General features: G+C 57.1%; 1 protein-coding gene across 1 annotated transcript; it reads right to left on the reverse strand.

The window, feature by feature from the left end:
* Positions 1 to 9,042: 9,042 nt before the first annotated feature.
* LOC118701725 (zinc finger protein 316-like) lies at positions 9,043 to 13,934 on the reverse strand. The gene is made up of 5 exons (XM_054515768.1): positions 13,800 to 13,934; positions 13,463 to 13,598; positions 12,738 to 12,842; positions 11,352 to 12,555; positions 9,043 to 9,136 (listed from the first exon to the last, which is right to left on the reverse strand). Exons 1-5 carry the CDS (start codon positions 13,806 to 13,808, stop codon positions 9,043 to 9,045), a joined length of 1,548 nt encoding a protein of 515 aa, XP_054371743.1. The 5' UTR covers positions 13,809 to 13,934.
* Between the last annotated feature and the right edge of the window lie 975 nt (positions 13,935 to 14,909).

Below are 14,909 nucleotides of genomic sequence, written 5' to 3' on the forward strand. Positions count from 1 at the left end.
CAATATGTGAAGAAATTCGGGAGTGAAGGAACCTGAGCCCCTCCCCATGTCCATGGGCAGCTCCCTTTGAGCTGCTCCCCAATGGCTGCTGATCCCTTTGCCAGCTTTACCACAGGCACCTCCATTTCTGCAGTGTTTGTGCTGTGCTGTGATCCACTGGCACTTCTTCAGGTTTGTGCTGGGGAGGGTTTGTGATTAACATCTTCCATCTGTGATTTCCTGTCTGTTTAATAAATAATTCATTTACAGACAGACCTGATTCACCATCACTAGCGTGAGTTCTGAACCCCATCCGGGCTATCCCTAAAATGCACAGCACATATTAGACATGGTTAAACATATGTATTAAAATCACCTTATATACACATATTAAACACAGTTAAATATACATATTAAAATATATGTTAAATAGTTCTATTAAACACAGTTAAATATACATACTAAAATATATGTTAAATACACGTATTAAACATGGTTAAATATATGTATTAAAATACACGTTAAATACACATATTAAACACGGTTAAATCTGTGCATTAAAATGCACATTAAATAAAGTACTAAACACAGTTAAACATATTTATTAAAATACCCATCAAATACTCGTATTAAACACCATTAAATATATGTATTAAAATACCCATTAAGTACATGTATTAAACATGGTGAAATATACGTATTTCAATACCCATTAAATACTCAGATAAAACCCGCTGTGTGTCCTTTGGCCAAAGGGATCCCTGGGGTTTGTGTAAAATCGATCCTGTTTGGCACTGGGTGGGTGTGGGTGGGTTTGTGCTCAGGGATCTCCCTGCACACCCCACACAGAGCTGGGCATTGGATGCGGTGTATGGGGTATATGGGGTGTGTGGGGTGTGTGGGGTGTATGGGGTGTATGGGGTGTATGGGGTGTATGGGGTGTATGGGGTGTATGGGGTGTGTGGGGTGTGTGGGGTGTATGGGGTGTGTGGGGTGTGGGGTATATGGGGTGTATGGGGTGTATGGGGTGTATGGGGTGTATGGGGTGTATGGGGTATATGGGGTGTATGGGGTGTATGGGGTGTGTGGGGTATATGGGGTGTATGGGGTGTGTGGGGTGTATGGGGTGTATGGGGTGTGTGGGGTGTATGGGGTGTGTGGGGTGTATGGGGTATATGGGGTGTGTGGGGTGTGTGGGGTATATGGGGTGTGTGGGGTGTGTGGGGTGTATGGGGTATATGGGGTGTATGGGGTGTGTGGGGTATATGGGGTGTGTGGGGTGTGTGGGGTGTGTGGGGTGTATGGGGTGTGTGGGGTGTGTGGGGTGTATGGGGTGTATGGGGTGTGTGGGGTATATGGGGTGTATGGGGTGTGTGGGGTGTATGGGGTATATGGGGTGTATGGGGTATATGGGGTGTATGGGGTGTGTGGGGTATATGGGGTGTATGGGGTGTATGGGGTATATGGGGTGTATGGGGTGTATGGGGTGTGTGGGGTATATGGGGTGTATGGGGTGTGTGGGGTGTATGGGGTATATGGGGTGTATGGGGTGTATGGGGTATATGGGGTGTATGGGGTGTATGGGGTGTGTGGGGTATATGGGGTGTATGGGGTGTATGGGGTGTGTGGGGTGTAGGGTGTGTGGGGTATATGGGGTGTATGGGGTGTGTGGGGTATATGGGGTGTATGGGGTGTATGGGGTGTGTGGGGTGTGTGGGGTGTGGGGTATATGGGGTGTATGGGGTATATGGGGTGTATGGGGTATATGGGGTGTATGGGGTGTGTGGGATATATGGGATGTGTGGAGTGTGTGGGGTGTATGGGGTGTATGGGGTGTGTGGGATGTATGGGGTGTATGGGGTGTGTGGGGTATATGGGGTGTGGGGTGTATGGGGTGTATGGGGTATATGGGGTATATGGGGTGTATGGGGTGTGTGGGATATATGGGATGTGTGGAGTGTGTGGGGTGTATGGCACCTCTGCCCCCCACAGACAATAACCCCTGGCACACGGGGGGCTGGTGGTGCTGATGGACAGGGAGCGAGGGGTGAGGGGGTCTGAGGGGCTCAGAAGGGTGAGGGGTTCAGGGATCTGTGAGGGGTTCAGGGGTGTCAGGAATTGCGGGGTGTGGGGGACTCGGGTTTAAGGGTTCAGGAATGTGAGGGGCTCGGGGAGGTGAAGAATTTGGGGTGGTTTGAGGGGCCCAGGGGTGTGAGGAGTTGTGGGGCTGTGAGGGGCTCGGGGAAGTGAGGAATTTGGGGAGGTTTGAGGGGTTCAGGAGCTCTGAGGGGGTCAGGGGATGTGAGGGATTCAGGGGTGTGAGGAATTTGGGGAGGTGTGAGCGCCTCAGGGAGGTGTGAGGGGCTCGGGATTGCGAGGAATTTGGGGGTGAGGATTTCCCCTCAGCTTTGGAGAGGTGTGAGGGGTTTTGGGGATGTGGGGGATTCAGGGGTGTGAGGGATTTGGGGACATCTGAGGGGCTCAGCGGTGTGAGGGGCTCAGGGAGGGCCGAGGGGCTCAGGGCTGTGAGGAGGAGCTGTGGGGCTGTCAGGAGCCCAGGGGGCTGAAATGTTCCCCAGCTCTGTGCCCGTGGGATGTGGGTCCTACATGTAAATTTTTTCACGTACAAAAGTTCTCATACAAAACACAAAACCTTTTCATATAGAACTATGAAAAACCTTTTCATATTAGACATGCACGTTTTTATTTCAGGCCTATGCTCCCCAGGGGTCAGAGATCACAGTTCTGATTTAATTTTGACACAAAAACTGTGGCTTTATTGCCATTGAGGTTATAAATAGAATTAATTCCTTTTCAATCTTAGTTGTTGCTTTCCCTCCCTGTTTTTAATTTCAGTGGGAAATTGCCCCATCCCATCCCTTTACAGTCGTGCTGCCGGGAGCTGCACCCACAGTTTGGAAACGTGAGGTGCAGAGCAGAGCTATAATTACCATTAGAAAATACAGGATTTCAATTTGACCCCGCTTCCTTCTGAGGACACGCAGCAGGAAACCCAGCTGCACCTCAGACGTGCTCAGGTGGGAGTACAAGTGTTTCCAAAAATGGTGTCAGGGCTCGAGAGCTGCTAAAAGGATTTTCTGCATTTCATCCATCCCCCCTCTGGTGTTTCCTTCTGTTAAAATCATTCCATTCACTCATTAATACTTATTTTTTTTAATTACCCAAATAATCATAAATTTAAATCCTTCTGGGCAGGCCTAGGAAGGTTAACACAGGTTTGCATGATCCCAAATACGCATCAATTCTCACACCAGCTCCCAGTTTGGTTGGATTTTCTGATTCTTCATTGGTCGAAACAAAAGAATGAACCCACAAGATTACAGCTTTTCTCACGTTATTCTCTCTTTTCCAGTAAAAAGGCCAAATAAAATCAGCAAAAACCAAACTAACAACACGTAAAATGGTTTGTTTTACATAATTGTGTTAATATTTGGTCTCCTAACAAGTTGCTCTGGATGAAAACACAAACAAATCACCAAAATCAATAAACTGTAATACAAGTGATGATGGGGGCGGTTAAAAGTCCCCTCGGTTTCTGTTCCTGTAAAAGGAAAAGTGAAAGTTTGACCTGCTACAAACAGATCATTATAAAAATAAAAAAAGCAAACAAAAAAACCAAACCAACAACAACAACAAAAAAAACCCCAAAAAACCACAAAGCAAACAAAAAACTAAAAAACAAACAAACAAAAACCAACCAAACAAACAAACAAAAAAAAAAGGGAACTATCCACAGGGTGTTGATTCAGTTCCGCTGCAAAACCACAGAAGTCACTAAAAGCGCCTAAAAGCCGTGATCTCATCTGGCTCTGGCTTTTCTCATCCAAACCCATCAGCAGCTGCCCCACTGCAGCTCCTGGGTTCCATTTTCTGTGCCCGGGGAGCGTTGGCATTCCCAGGAAAAGAAAGAGAGAGCAACCAAACCAAAGGCTCCCGGGATGGAAATGATTCATGTTTAATGATTAACGTTTCATGTTCAATGTTTAATGCTTCATGTTCAATGTTCAACGTTTCATGTTTAGTATTTAATGTTTCATGTCTCATGTTCCATGTTTCATGTTCAATGTTCAGTGTTCAATGTTTCATGTTCCATGTCCAATGTTCAATGTTCCATGTTCCAAGTTTCATCTTCCATATTCAATGTTCAGTGTTCCATGTTCCATGTTTCATGTTCAATGTTTCACATTTCATGTTCAATGTTTCATGTTTAATATTCAGTGTTTCATGCCTCATGTTCCATGTTTCACGTTCAATGTTCCAAGTTCCATGTTCCTTTTTTCATGTTCCATTTTTCATGTTCCATGTTCTATGTCCAACATTTCACATTTCATGTTCAATGCTCAATGTTTCATGTCGAATATTCAATATTTCATGTCTCACGTTCCATGTTTCATGTTCAATGTTCAATGTTCAATGTTCAATGTTCAATGTTTAATTCAATGTTCAATCCCGCCCACCCAGGTCCCCAAAACCCTGCTGCACTAGGGGGTTTGCTAGTGCTGCACATGGATTGCAATTCATGGCCAGATTTTATTGCCCCCATGGCCTCGTTTTGTTACCAAAAATCGGTAAAATAAAACTCCTTCACACCAGCACAGCATTGAACAGCAGGAGTTCCTCACCTGGCCGGATGCACGGGGGGATTTCTCCTCCCAGCCATGGTGTGCGCTGAGCACAGAAGGAGCTCCTGTTTAGATCCCCTGTCTCACACACAGATTCCCTGATTTTCCCGGAATAAACAGCCCCGAGGATCTGCTGATAGCCAAGCATCTCACAAGACTTAGCAGAGTCAGCCCCAGTGCAATTAAATATTAATTTCAGCAGCACTTCTGAGCCTTCCCTCAGTGCCAGTGGGACATGGGGAGTTTCTGGCCATGTCCCAACCCCAAAAGGTGCCAGTTCCCTCCTGCCTGGGCAGCTCTGCAAGGTCAGTTTGCCAATGATCCCCTGGGAATTCCCTGTTCTGCCAGCCCTGGAGGGGCCTCTGCCTTTCTTGGGATTATCTGCAAACAAATCACATTTTTCAATGACTGATCTATTAATTCATGCTGTACTTGTGCTCATTATATTCCTTTGCAGACTGACCACTGTATTCTCTATTTCCCAATGTGTTTCCTGTGTTTCAGCTCTGTAATTCATTAACTGTGCAGTTACCTGCCCACACCAGGTCACCAATCACCTGCTGGGTTTTCTGAGGCTCCCAGCCACGGGGCTGCCTGTGCTGACCACTGATATTTGGGGTTGTCCCAGGACATCCCAGGTGCTGCTGCGGGGTCCCTTTCCCAGCAGCTTCTCCAGCTGCTCTGTCAGCTCGGGGATTCCCAGGAATTGCTGGGGATTCTCCCACCTGCTGGGCCCCACAAGGGCACTGCAGACACTTCTGCCCTTTGCAGGATTCCCCGGTCTGCAGGATTTTGGCCAATTCCTCCTTTGTGCTTCACAGGTGTTGGTGTGATCTCAGGGTTTACCCCAGAAACCCGGGTCCCTCCCCTGAGCATTCCCTCCCAGGCGTGTCAGTCACCTCTCCTTCCCCTCCCAGCACTGTCTGTCAGTCCTGCAATTCCAGAAGGGATTGGCAGATCCAAAGGATGCCCTCTGTCCCTGGGGGGCATGGGGCCATCCAGGTGTCCTTTGTCCCTTGTACCTGGTTGGTGGCTCCCTGCCCCTTCCCTCCTTTCCTCTCCCGGGTAAAAGAGTGAGGAACCACGGGCTCAGGGAGTTCTGTTGGAGCTGGTGCTGCATGCAGAGGCCTGAGGGCCAGAATAAAGCTCTGGATCCAAACCCTCCATCAGAACCGACTCCTTTCCTTCACCATCCCTTAAAGCTTCTCTGCCAGAGGGAAACCCCAGGAGCAGCCCCTGTTATGGGGGGAAGCTCCATCCCAGCACCACCAGAGCTCCTGCAGGCCTGGACTTGTCTGCAGTGCCCAGCTGCAGCACCCAGCCAGGAAAGAGTGTCTGTGGGGTGAAACACCACACACCCAGGCAGCCAAAAGTGTCTGTGGGGTGAAACACCACACACCCAGCCAGGAAAGAGTGTCTGTGGGGTGAAACACCACACACCCAGCAGCCAAAAGTGTCTGTGGGGTGAAACACCACACACCCAGCCAGGAAAAAGTGTCTGTGGGGTGAAACACCACACACCCAGGCAGGCAAAAGTGTCTGTGGGGTGAAACACCACACACCCAGCAGCCAAAAGTGTCTGTGGGGTGAAACACCACACACCCAGGCAGGCAAAAGTGTCTGTGGGGTGAAACACCACACACCCAGGCAGCCCAAAGTGTCTGTGGGGTGAAACACCACACACCCAGCCAGCCAAAAGTGTCCCTGGGGTGAAACACCACACACCCAGCCAGGAAAGAGTGTCTGTGGGGTGAAACACCACACATCCAGCCAGCCCAAAGTGTCTGTGGGGTGAAACACCACACACCCAGGCAGCCCAAAGGGTCTGTGGGGTGAAACACCACACACCCAGGCAGGCAAAAGTGTCTGTGGGGTGAAACACCACACACCCAGGCAGCCCAAAGTGTCTGTGGGGTGAAACATCACACACCCAGCAGCCCAAAGTGTCTGTGGGGTGAAACACCACACACCCAGGCAGCCAAAAGTGTCTGTGGGGTGAAACATCACACACCCAGCAGCCCAAAGTGTCTGTGGGGTGAAACACCACACACCCAGGCAGCCAAAAGTGTCTGTGGGTGAAACACCACACAGGAACAAGCCCCTCAGGAGGGAGCACCTGTGTCCCTGCTGGCACAGCCAGGGTGTGCCAGGTTCAGCCAGGGCTGCAGGAGTGCCTGGGACTGTTCTATAAAAACATTATACTGTTTTTAATATATTCTATAAAAATAAAATTAAAAAATAAAATAAAATAAAAATATAACTATACCTATGAATATAACTATAACTATGAATATAACTATAACTATATAACTATAACTATAACTATAACTATAACTATAACTATAACTATAACACTGGTTTAAATATATATTGGTTAAAACTGGTTATAAATATATAAATATATAACTATATATTAGTTATAAATAAATAACTGGTTAAAAATATATATATTTTTTTACCCTTAAGTCTGCTCCCCACTCTGCTTTTTACTGCCAGCACTGCTGGGCAGTGTCTGACCCACACTCCATCCATAACCCAGTCCCAAAGGTGTTCCAAGCTTTTCCACAGCTCTCCCTGCCTGTCCCTGGACAGAAGGTGGTGTTTGCCTCCCCTGTTTGGCGTCGGGCTGGGGAGGGCCCTCAGCAGCCGGGCCCCCTTTGATCAGCCAGGCCCCATGGCCACAGCATTCCCTGCAGCCCCTGGGGTTCCTTCCGCCTCCTTTGATCCCTGAAACAGGAACACCTCAATGCCTTTTGGTCCAGGTGTTGGATTTTGCATTGCCCACCCCAGAGAGATCTTGGAGCACCCAATTTTCCAAACAGATCTCTCTGCAGGCAGGGGCTGGGCGTTGGGGTAGGACAGAAATTGGAGTGCCCCCCCTGTTTTCCGGATTTGAACGGCAGAGGTTGGAACAAAGGCCTCTTCCCTTCCTCCCACAGCAGCTCCCAGCTCTGCTCTGCAGGAGCTCAGCACCCAAGAAGCTGCTCCCCATCAATCACACATTTTCCTTTTCCTTCCCCATCAGTTGCAGCCAGGGGCTCAGCTGAGGATGAGTCCCTCGGTCCTCGCCAGGGGATTCCTCATCCCCACTTGGGAGCCTGATGGTCTGGAGAGCTGGTTTGGGATCCTGTCTGGGGGACATTTCCTTTTCCAATGTCCCCTTTCCTCACAAATTCAGCCACCAGTTACTGCAGCACTCCCACCACCAGTGCTTCCCAGCGAGGGGATCCTGCCCCAGCTTCCCCCAAAGCTTCCCTTGGCATCCTCGGGGAATTCTGTCCAGAATCCCCCCTTTCACTGCACAGGGGGATTCGAATTTCCCATTCCAACCCTGTGGTGTTCCCAACCCATTCCCAGCTGGGATCATTCCAAACTGTGCCATTCCAAACCCATTCCAGGGCAGGACCATTCCAAACTGTGCCATTCCAAACCCATTCCAGGGCAGGACCATTCCAAACTGTGCCATTCTAACCCATTCCCAGCTGGGATCATTCCAAACTGTGCCATTCCAAACCCATTCCCAGCTGGGACCATTCCAAACTGTGCCATTCCAAACCCATTCCCAGCTGGGACCATCCCAAACTGTGCCATTCCAAGCCCATTCCAGGACAGGATCATTCCAAACTGTGCCATTCCAAACCCATTCCAGGACAGGACCATTCCAAACTGTGCCATTCCAAACCCATTCCAGAGCAGGATCATTCCAAACTGTGCCATTCCAAACCCATTCCCAGCTGGGATCATTCCAAACTGTGCCATTCCAAACCCATTCCAGGGCAGGATCATTCCAAACTGTGCCATTCCAAACCCATTCCCACCTGGGACCATCCCAAACTGTGCCATTCCAAACCCATTCCAGGACAGGATCATTCCAAACTGTGCCATTCCAAACCCATTCCCAGCTGGGATCATTCCAAACTGTGCCATTCCAAACCCATTCCAGGATAGGACCATCCCAAACTGTGCCATTCCAAACCCATTCCAGAGCAGGATCATTCCAAACTGTGCCATTCCAAACCCATTCCCAGCTGGGACCATCCCAAACTGTGCCATTCCAAACCCATTCCAGGGCAGGACCATCCCAAACTGTGCCATTCCAAACCCATTCCCGGGTGGGACCATTCCAAACTGTGCCATTCCAAGCCCATTCCCGGGTGGGAGCTCCCAGAAGAGCCCCAAACCCCCAGGGACCTTTGAGGCCCGCCCTGGGAAGCTTTTTCTGCACTTCCCCCTTCAAAGGAAAGGATGCCCTGCTCCTCCCAGGGCCCCTGCTCCCATTTCCTGCCCTCTGGGGATCGCAGCTTCTCCCCAAAAACCCCTCCACGTCCCCCCGATCCCTCCGATCCGCTGGAATTCAGGAGTAGGTCCCGCCCAGCTGTTACCAAACCCCCTTAGCACCAGGGGAGCAGAATTCCCGCTCCTAACGCCGCCCTGGCGTCCCGGAGTTCCATTTCCTCTGGTTTTTGGCAGCACAGCCGGTGTTCCCTCGGAACTGGGCTCCCTTGGGAGCGCTGCTGTGGGGGCACAGGCACCGTGTGGCCCTGAGGATGCGGCAGAAGGGGAAATGTCCTCCCAGACCTGCTCCCAGCCCTCGGGGGTGCCCCGGCAGCCGGAGCCCCGCAGGTGCCAGCAGGAGCCGGGTCCAGCCTCTCCCTCCCCGCGCAGCCCGGATCCAGGGATGGAATTCCCATTTTTTTAGGAATTCAGGACATTCAGCCCCACAAACTCCCGTCCTTGGAGGCACCTCAGCGTCCCAACCCCCCCCCCCCGCGCTCCGGGCTCCGCTCTAATTTCAGGAATTTAATTGGGAAAACGGCTCCCGGCCTCGCGATCTTATCTGAAAGGAGAAAAAAAAGGGAAATTGGGGAATTTTCCTGGTTATTTGAGCGCCGAGCACAAAGGAGCGGGCCCAGCACCTCCCCCTCGTGTCCCGTCCTGCCGACCCCGATTCCGGCGGCTCCTCCACGTGGGCTCCCGGCACGTTGAACTGGGACAGCCCAAAAAAGCCACAGCCGGGGGTGGCACGGAGGTGACAGGGTGACACCGCCAGGAACGCTGGGAGCAGCCTCAGGTGGCACCAGGGGGGCACCGGGTGGGATTTTGGGAGCGTTTGGGGAATATTCCTCCTGGAAAGAGCTGCCCAGCCCCGGGGGCGGAAAAGCGGCGTGGACGTGGCTCCTGGGGACACGGCCAGTGGCGGCCCTGGGGACAGGTGACACCGGGGGTGTCCCATCTCCGCGGGGCCGCCCTGGCCCAGTTTCCCCTCCCAGCTCCGTGGGCAGATGGAGCGCGGGTGGGGGGGCCTGCCCCCATTCCCCTGGGAACGCCACCATCTGTCCCCGGCTCGGTGACATCCGCCCGGGGGCACTCCCAGTGCTCCCAGTGCTCCCAGTGCGAGCGGCCCCGGGCTCGCTGGGACGGGAGAGGAGCTCCGTGCCCGGGGGGGCCGCACTGGGAGCAGCTGGGGGCTGCAGGTGCCCCCCAGGTGTGCGGATCCCCCCCAGCCCCACGGTGGGTCCTCCCCCCCCCACAGCCTCATCTGCATTTTTTACTCATTTCTACATTTTTTACTCATTTCTACGTTTTTTACTCATTTCCACATTAACTCCGATTTTTGGCGTTTGTTTATTTGGGGAAGGGGGGACACTGAGGGGACACGTGGTGGCCTCTGCTGTCACCAGAGGCCTGTCATGGTTCAACCACGACAAAGAGCCCAGAGGAGTCTCCTTCCTTCCTCCCTCCCTCCCTTCCTCTTCCTCCCTCCCTGCCCTTCCTCCTAATTAAAGGGAATAAATAGAATAGAAAGAAATAGAATTAAATGGAATAGGAAGAGCAGAATGGGGTACGAGAACTGGACTAAGCAGAAGATAACAACTGGAATAACTTAAACAGAATAAAATAAAACAGAAAGAATAATAAATGACATAGAAATGACATAGAAAAAATAAAATAAATAGACTTAAAGAAACTTCTGGCCTTAAATACAAACACGGGGCAGGGCACTGGTGGGACTGGCAGGGACTGGGAAATGCCTCTGAGGGACATTCCAGGATCCAAAGGTACTTCAGTATCTGAAGAGAACACGGAGAATCATCCCAGAGGGATTTTCCAAGGTCCAAGGATACCTCGAGGCCCCAGAGGACACGGAGAAGCATCCCCGGGGGATTTTCTCAGGTGCAAAGGGAACACGGAGAACCCTCCCAGAGGGATTTCCCAGGGTCCAGGAGAACTGGGAAGCGCTGGAGGACATTTCAAGGTCCAAAGGGACACGGAGAAGTGTCCTGGAGAGACTTTCCGAGGTGTGAAAGGCCCATGGAGAAACATCCCTGAGGAATTTCCCAAGGTCCAAAGGGACATGGAGAAGTCCCCGGGTTCCAGAAGCCTCCGGGGGCGCCCCGGGGTGGGCGCGGCACCGGCGGGGTCACACCCACCGGGGCACCGGGATGGCCCCGCTCCCGCGGCTACCGCTGGGCACCCGCCGGGAGCTCCCTGTCCCCGAGGGCTTCCCCAGCCCTGAGCAGGTCCCTGGCCTCGAGGGGGTCCCTGTCCCCCAGCATGGCCCCATCCCTGCCGGGGTGCCTCTCACTGAGCAGGTCCCTGTCCCCACAGGGCTCCCTATCCCTGTCCCTGTCCCTGTCCCTGAGCGAGTCCCCGTCCCCACGGGGGTCCCTGTCCCCATCCCTATCCCTGTCCCCATCCCTATCCCTATCCCTGTCCCTATCCCTGAGCGAGTCCCCGTCCCCATGGGGGTCCCTGTCCCCATCCCTATCCCTGTCCCTATCCCTATCCCTGAGCGAGTCCCCATCCCCACTGGGGTTCCTGTCCCCGCAGGGGTCCCTATCCATGTCCCTATCCCTGAGAGGGTCCCTGTCCCCGCAGGATTCCTTGTCCCTGTCCCTGAGCAGGTTCCTGTCTCTGTCCCTGTGCCCGCGGGGGTCCCTATTGCTGTCTCTGAGTGGGTCCCTGTCCCTGAGGCTGTCCCTGTCCCCACGGGGGTCCCTGTCCCCATCCCTATCCCTGTCCCTATCCCTATCCCTATCCCTGAGCGAGTCCCCATCCCCACGGGGGTCCCTGTCCCCGCAGGATTCCCTGTCCCTGTCCCTGAGCAGGTTCCTGTCTCTGTCCCTGTGCCCGCGGGGGTCCCTATTGCTGTCTCTGAGTGGGTCCCTGTCCCTGAGGCTGTCCCTGTCCCCACGGGGGTCCCTGTGGCTGTCCCCGTCCCCCTGAGGGTCCCTGTCGCTGTCCCTGTCCCTGTCCCCGCGGGGGTCCCCGTCCCCGTCCCCGCGGGGCCCGAGGCTGCGGGGCCGGCATTGCCGGCGCGTCCTGCGGTGTGAGCTGAGGTTGGCCCGCGACGCGAAGGCGCGGCCGCAGCGGGCGCAGGGGAAGGGCCGCTGGCGCGAGTGGCCCCGGCGGTGCAGCCAGAGGTGCCCGCGGTGCGGGAACACGCGGCCGCACTCGGGGCACGGGTGGGCGCGGTGCTGCCGCAGGTGCAGCTCCAGGCTCTCCCGCCAGCTGTAGCTCTTCCCGCAGCGCCCGCACACGAAGGGCCGCTCCCCGGCCGGCCCCGCCGCGCCCGCGCAGCGCGGGGGCCGCGCCCGGTGCGAGTCGCGGTGCCGCAGCAGGTCCCCGCGCAGGCAGAAGCTGCGGCCGCACTCGGAGCAGCCGTGCCGGGCCCGGTTCCCCCGGCGCAGCTTCTTGTGCGCCAGGAGGCTGCGGCGGTGCCGGAAGGATTTGCCGCAGGTGCCGCACAGGTACGGCCGGCCCGGGAGCGCCTCGGCCCCGCCGCTCCTGCCGGTGAGGAGCCCCGACGCCGCCGGCACCGGCCGGGGCAGGGCCCCGGCACGGCCCCCCCGCTCGGTGTCGCGGGGGACACCGGAGCCCGATTGCCAGCGTCCCCCGGCGTCATCCTTGGTGTCAGAGCCGCTCCAGGCACCTGCTGGGGACACGGCGTCACCGTGGGGGAGTCCCGGACCCACCGCCGGCCCCGCGGCCACCCCTGCGACACCAGCCCAGCCCAGGGGTGTCACACCGGGGCTCTGACCAGGGCCGGCCCCTGGTCCCACAGCGACCCCCCCCGGCCCGAGGGTGTCCCCGCGGGGTGGCCCGGTCACTCACAGCTGCCGGTGCTGTCGGTGCTGTCGCTATCTCCGCTGTGCCCCCCAGCGCAGGGAGCCCCCCCGTGCGACTCCTCCTTCATGTGGGGGAACGTGGAGTTGGGGTCTGTGAGGGAGAGAGGACCCTCAGTGCCCCCGCCACGCTCTGGGAGGGTCACGGTCACCGGGAACGTCACCAGGCCGGGGGCTGTGCTGGGGGCGGGGGGCCGGAGCACCCTCAGCCCGTACGACCCCCAGCCCCGTGGTACCCCCAGTCCCGTGACACCCCTAGCCCGTGCCACCCCCAGCCCCGTGCCACCCCCAGCCCCGTGGTACCCCCTGCCCCATGGCACCCGGAACCCTGGGCACCCCCAGCCTGTGGCACCCCCAGCCCTGGGCACCCCCTGTCCCGTGACACCCCGTGCCACTCCCAGTCCCATGGCATCCCCAGCCCTGGGCACCCCCTGTCCGTGTCACCCCCTGCCCGTGTCACCCCCTGCCCGTGTCACCCCCTGCCCATGGCACCCCCTGCCCGTGTCACTCCCTCCCCATGGCACCCCCTGCCCGTGTCACTCCTAGACCCATGGCACCCCCAGCCCATGGCACCCCCAGCCCGTGGCACCCCCAGCCCCATGGTACCCCCAGCCCCATGGCACCCCCAGCCCGTGATATTCCCTGTCCGTGTCACTCCCAGTCCCATGTCACCCCCAGGCCGTGTCACCCCAGCCCCACTTCCCCGTCCCTCACCCAGGCTGGCCACCATCTCGTGGTTGTCGCACATGACCTGTCGGTGCAGCTCCCGCTGCCAGGGCGCCAGCTGCGCCCACTCCTCGGGGGAGAAGCGCACGGCCACCTCCTCGAATGTCACCTCGGGGGTCACCCCCTGGCAGGGACAGCGGGGGTCTCAGGGGGACGGCGGCGCCGCCCTCGCTGCGCTCCCCGTGGGGGTCCCCGGGCTCTGGGGGCCCGAGCCCCGCTAATCCCGACCGGGACAGCCCCGGCGGCCCCCCCAGCCCTCCGCAGGGACCCGCGGAGCCCCCCCGCCCCCGGCGCACCCCGGGCCCCGGGCACGGCTCGGGCTCACCCGCTGCATGGCCGGGCGGGGCCGATGGCGGCGGCGGAAGGGGCCGGGCTGGAGGGAGGCACCGGCAGCGGGGAGAGCGCCGGAACCGGGCCTTGGGGGCACTGCGGGGGCAGCGGCCGAGGGGAGGCTCTGCGGTGCGGTGGATGCCGGGATCCGGCTCCTTCCTGTGCCCGGTGGGTACCGGGATCTGGCTCCTTCCCGTGCCCGGTGGGTACCGGGATCCGGCTCCTTCCCGTGCCCGGTGGGTACCGGGATCCGGTCCTTCCCGTGCCCGGCGGGTACCGGGATCCGGTCCTTCCCGTGCCCGGCGGGTACCGGGATCCGGCTCCTTCCCGTGCCCGGTGGGTGCCGGGATCCGGCTCCTTCCCGTGCCCGGTGGGTACCGGGATCCGGCTCCTTCCCGTGCCCGGTGGGTGCCGGGATCCGGCTCCTTCCCGTGCCCGGTGGGTGCCGGGATCCGGCTCCTGTGCTGTGTCCGGTGTGTATCGGGATCCGGCTCCTTCCCGTGCCCGGTGGGTACCGGGATCCGGCTCCTTCCCGTGCCCGGTGGGTGCCGGGATCCGGCTCCTTCCCGTGCCCGGTGGGTACCGGGATCCGGCCCCACTCGCCCACCCGGCAGCGTCATCCCCGCCCCAAACGGGGCCCCTCGACGCGGCCCCGTCCGAATGGGCCCCCAAATCCCGAGGGACCGGCCCGGTGACCCCCGGGATCCAGGAGCCCCGGGGGCTCACACACCAGGTGTCCCCAGCCCGGAGGGTCCCCAACCGCGTGTCTGCCCCAGGACAGGGACACCCGCGGGTCGTGCAGCCCCTGTGCCCAAACCCCCTAGAACCCACACCGGTGGCACCGCATGTCCCCAGCCAGAGCACAGCCACACACCTGGGACAGGGGGCACAGGGGGTCTGTGTCCCAGTGGGTCCCCCCAGTGACCCCAGCCCCAGTCCCAGTGTGAGACACCCCCCCCCCCCAATCTGTCCCCAGGGAGCATTGGGGGCGTTGGTGCCACCCCCGTGGATGTGACAGTGACCCTGGGGTCGGCCACCCTAATGCTGAGCTCTCACCTGGTGTCCAGGTGAGGTTTGGTGGTCACAGAGCTCTGGCAGTGTCCCT

Source organism: Molothrus ater, chromosome 1 (assembly GCF_012460135.2).
Source record: "Molothrus ater isolate BHLD 08-10-18 breed brown headed cowbird chromosome 1, BPBGC_Mater_1.1, whole genome shotgun sequence".
In the NCBI taxonomy this organism is placed as follows: domain Eukaryota; kingdom Metazoa; phylum Chordata; class Aves; order Passeriformes; family Icteridae; genus Molothrus; species Molothrus ater.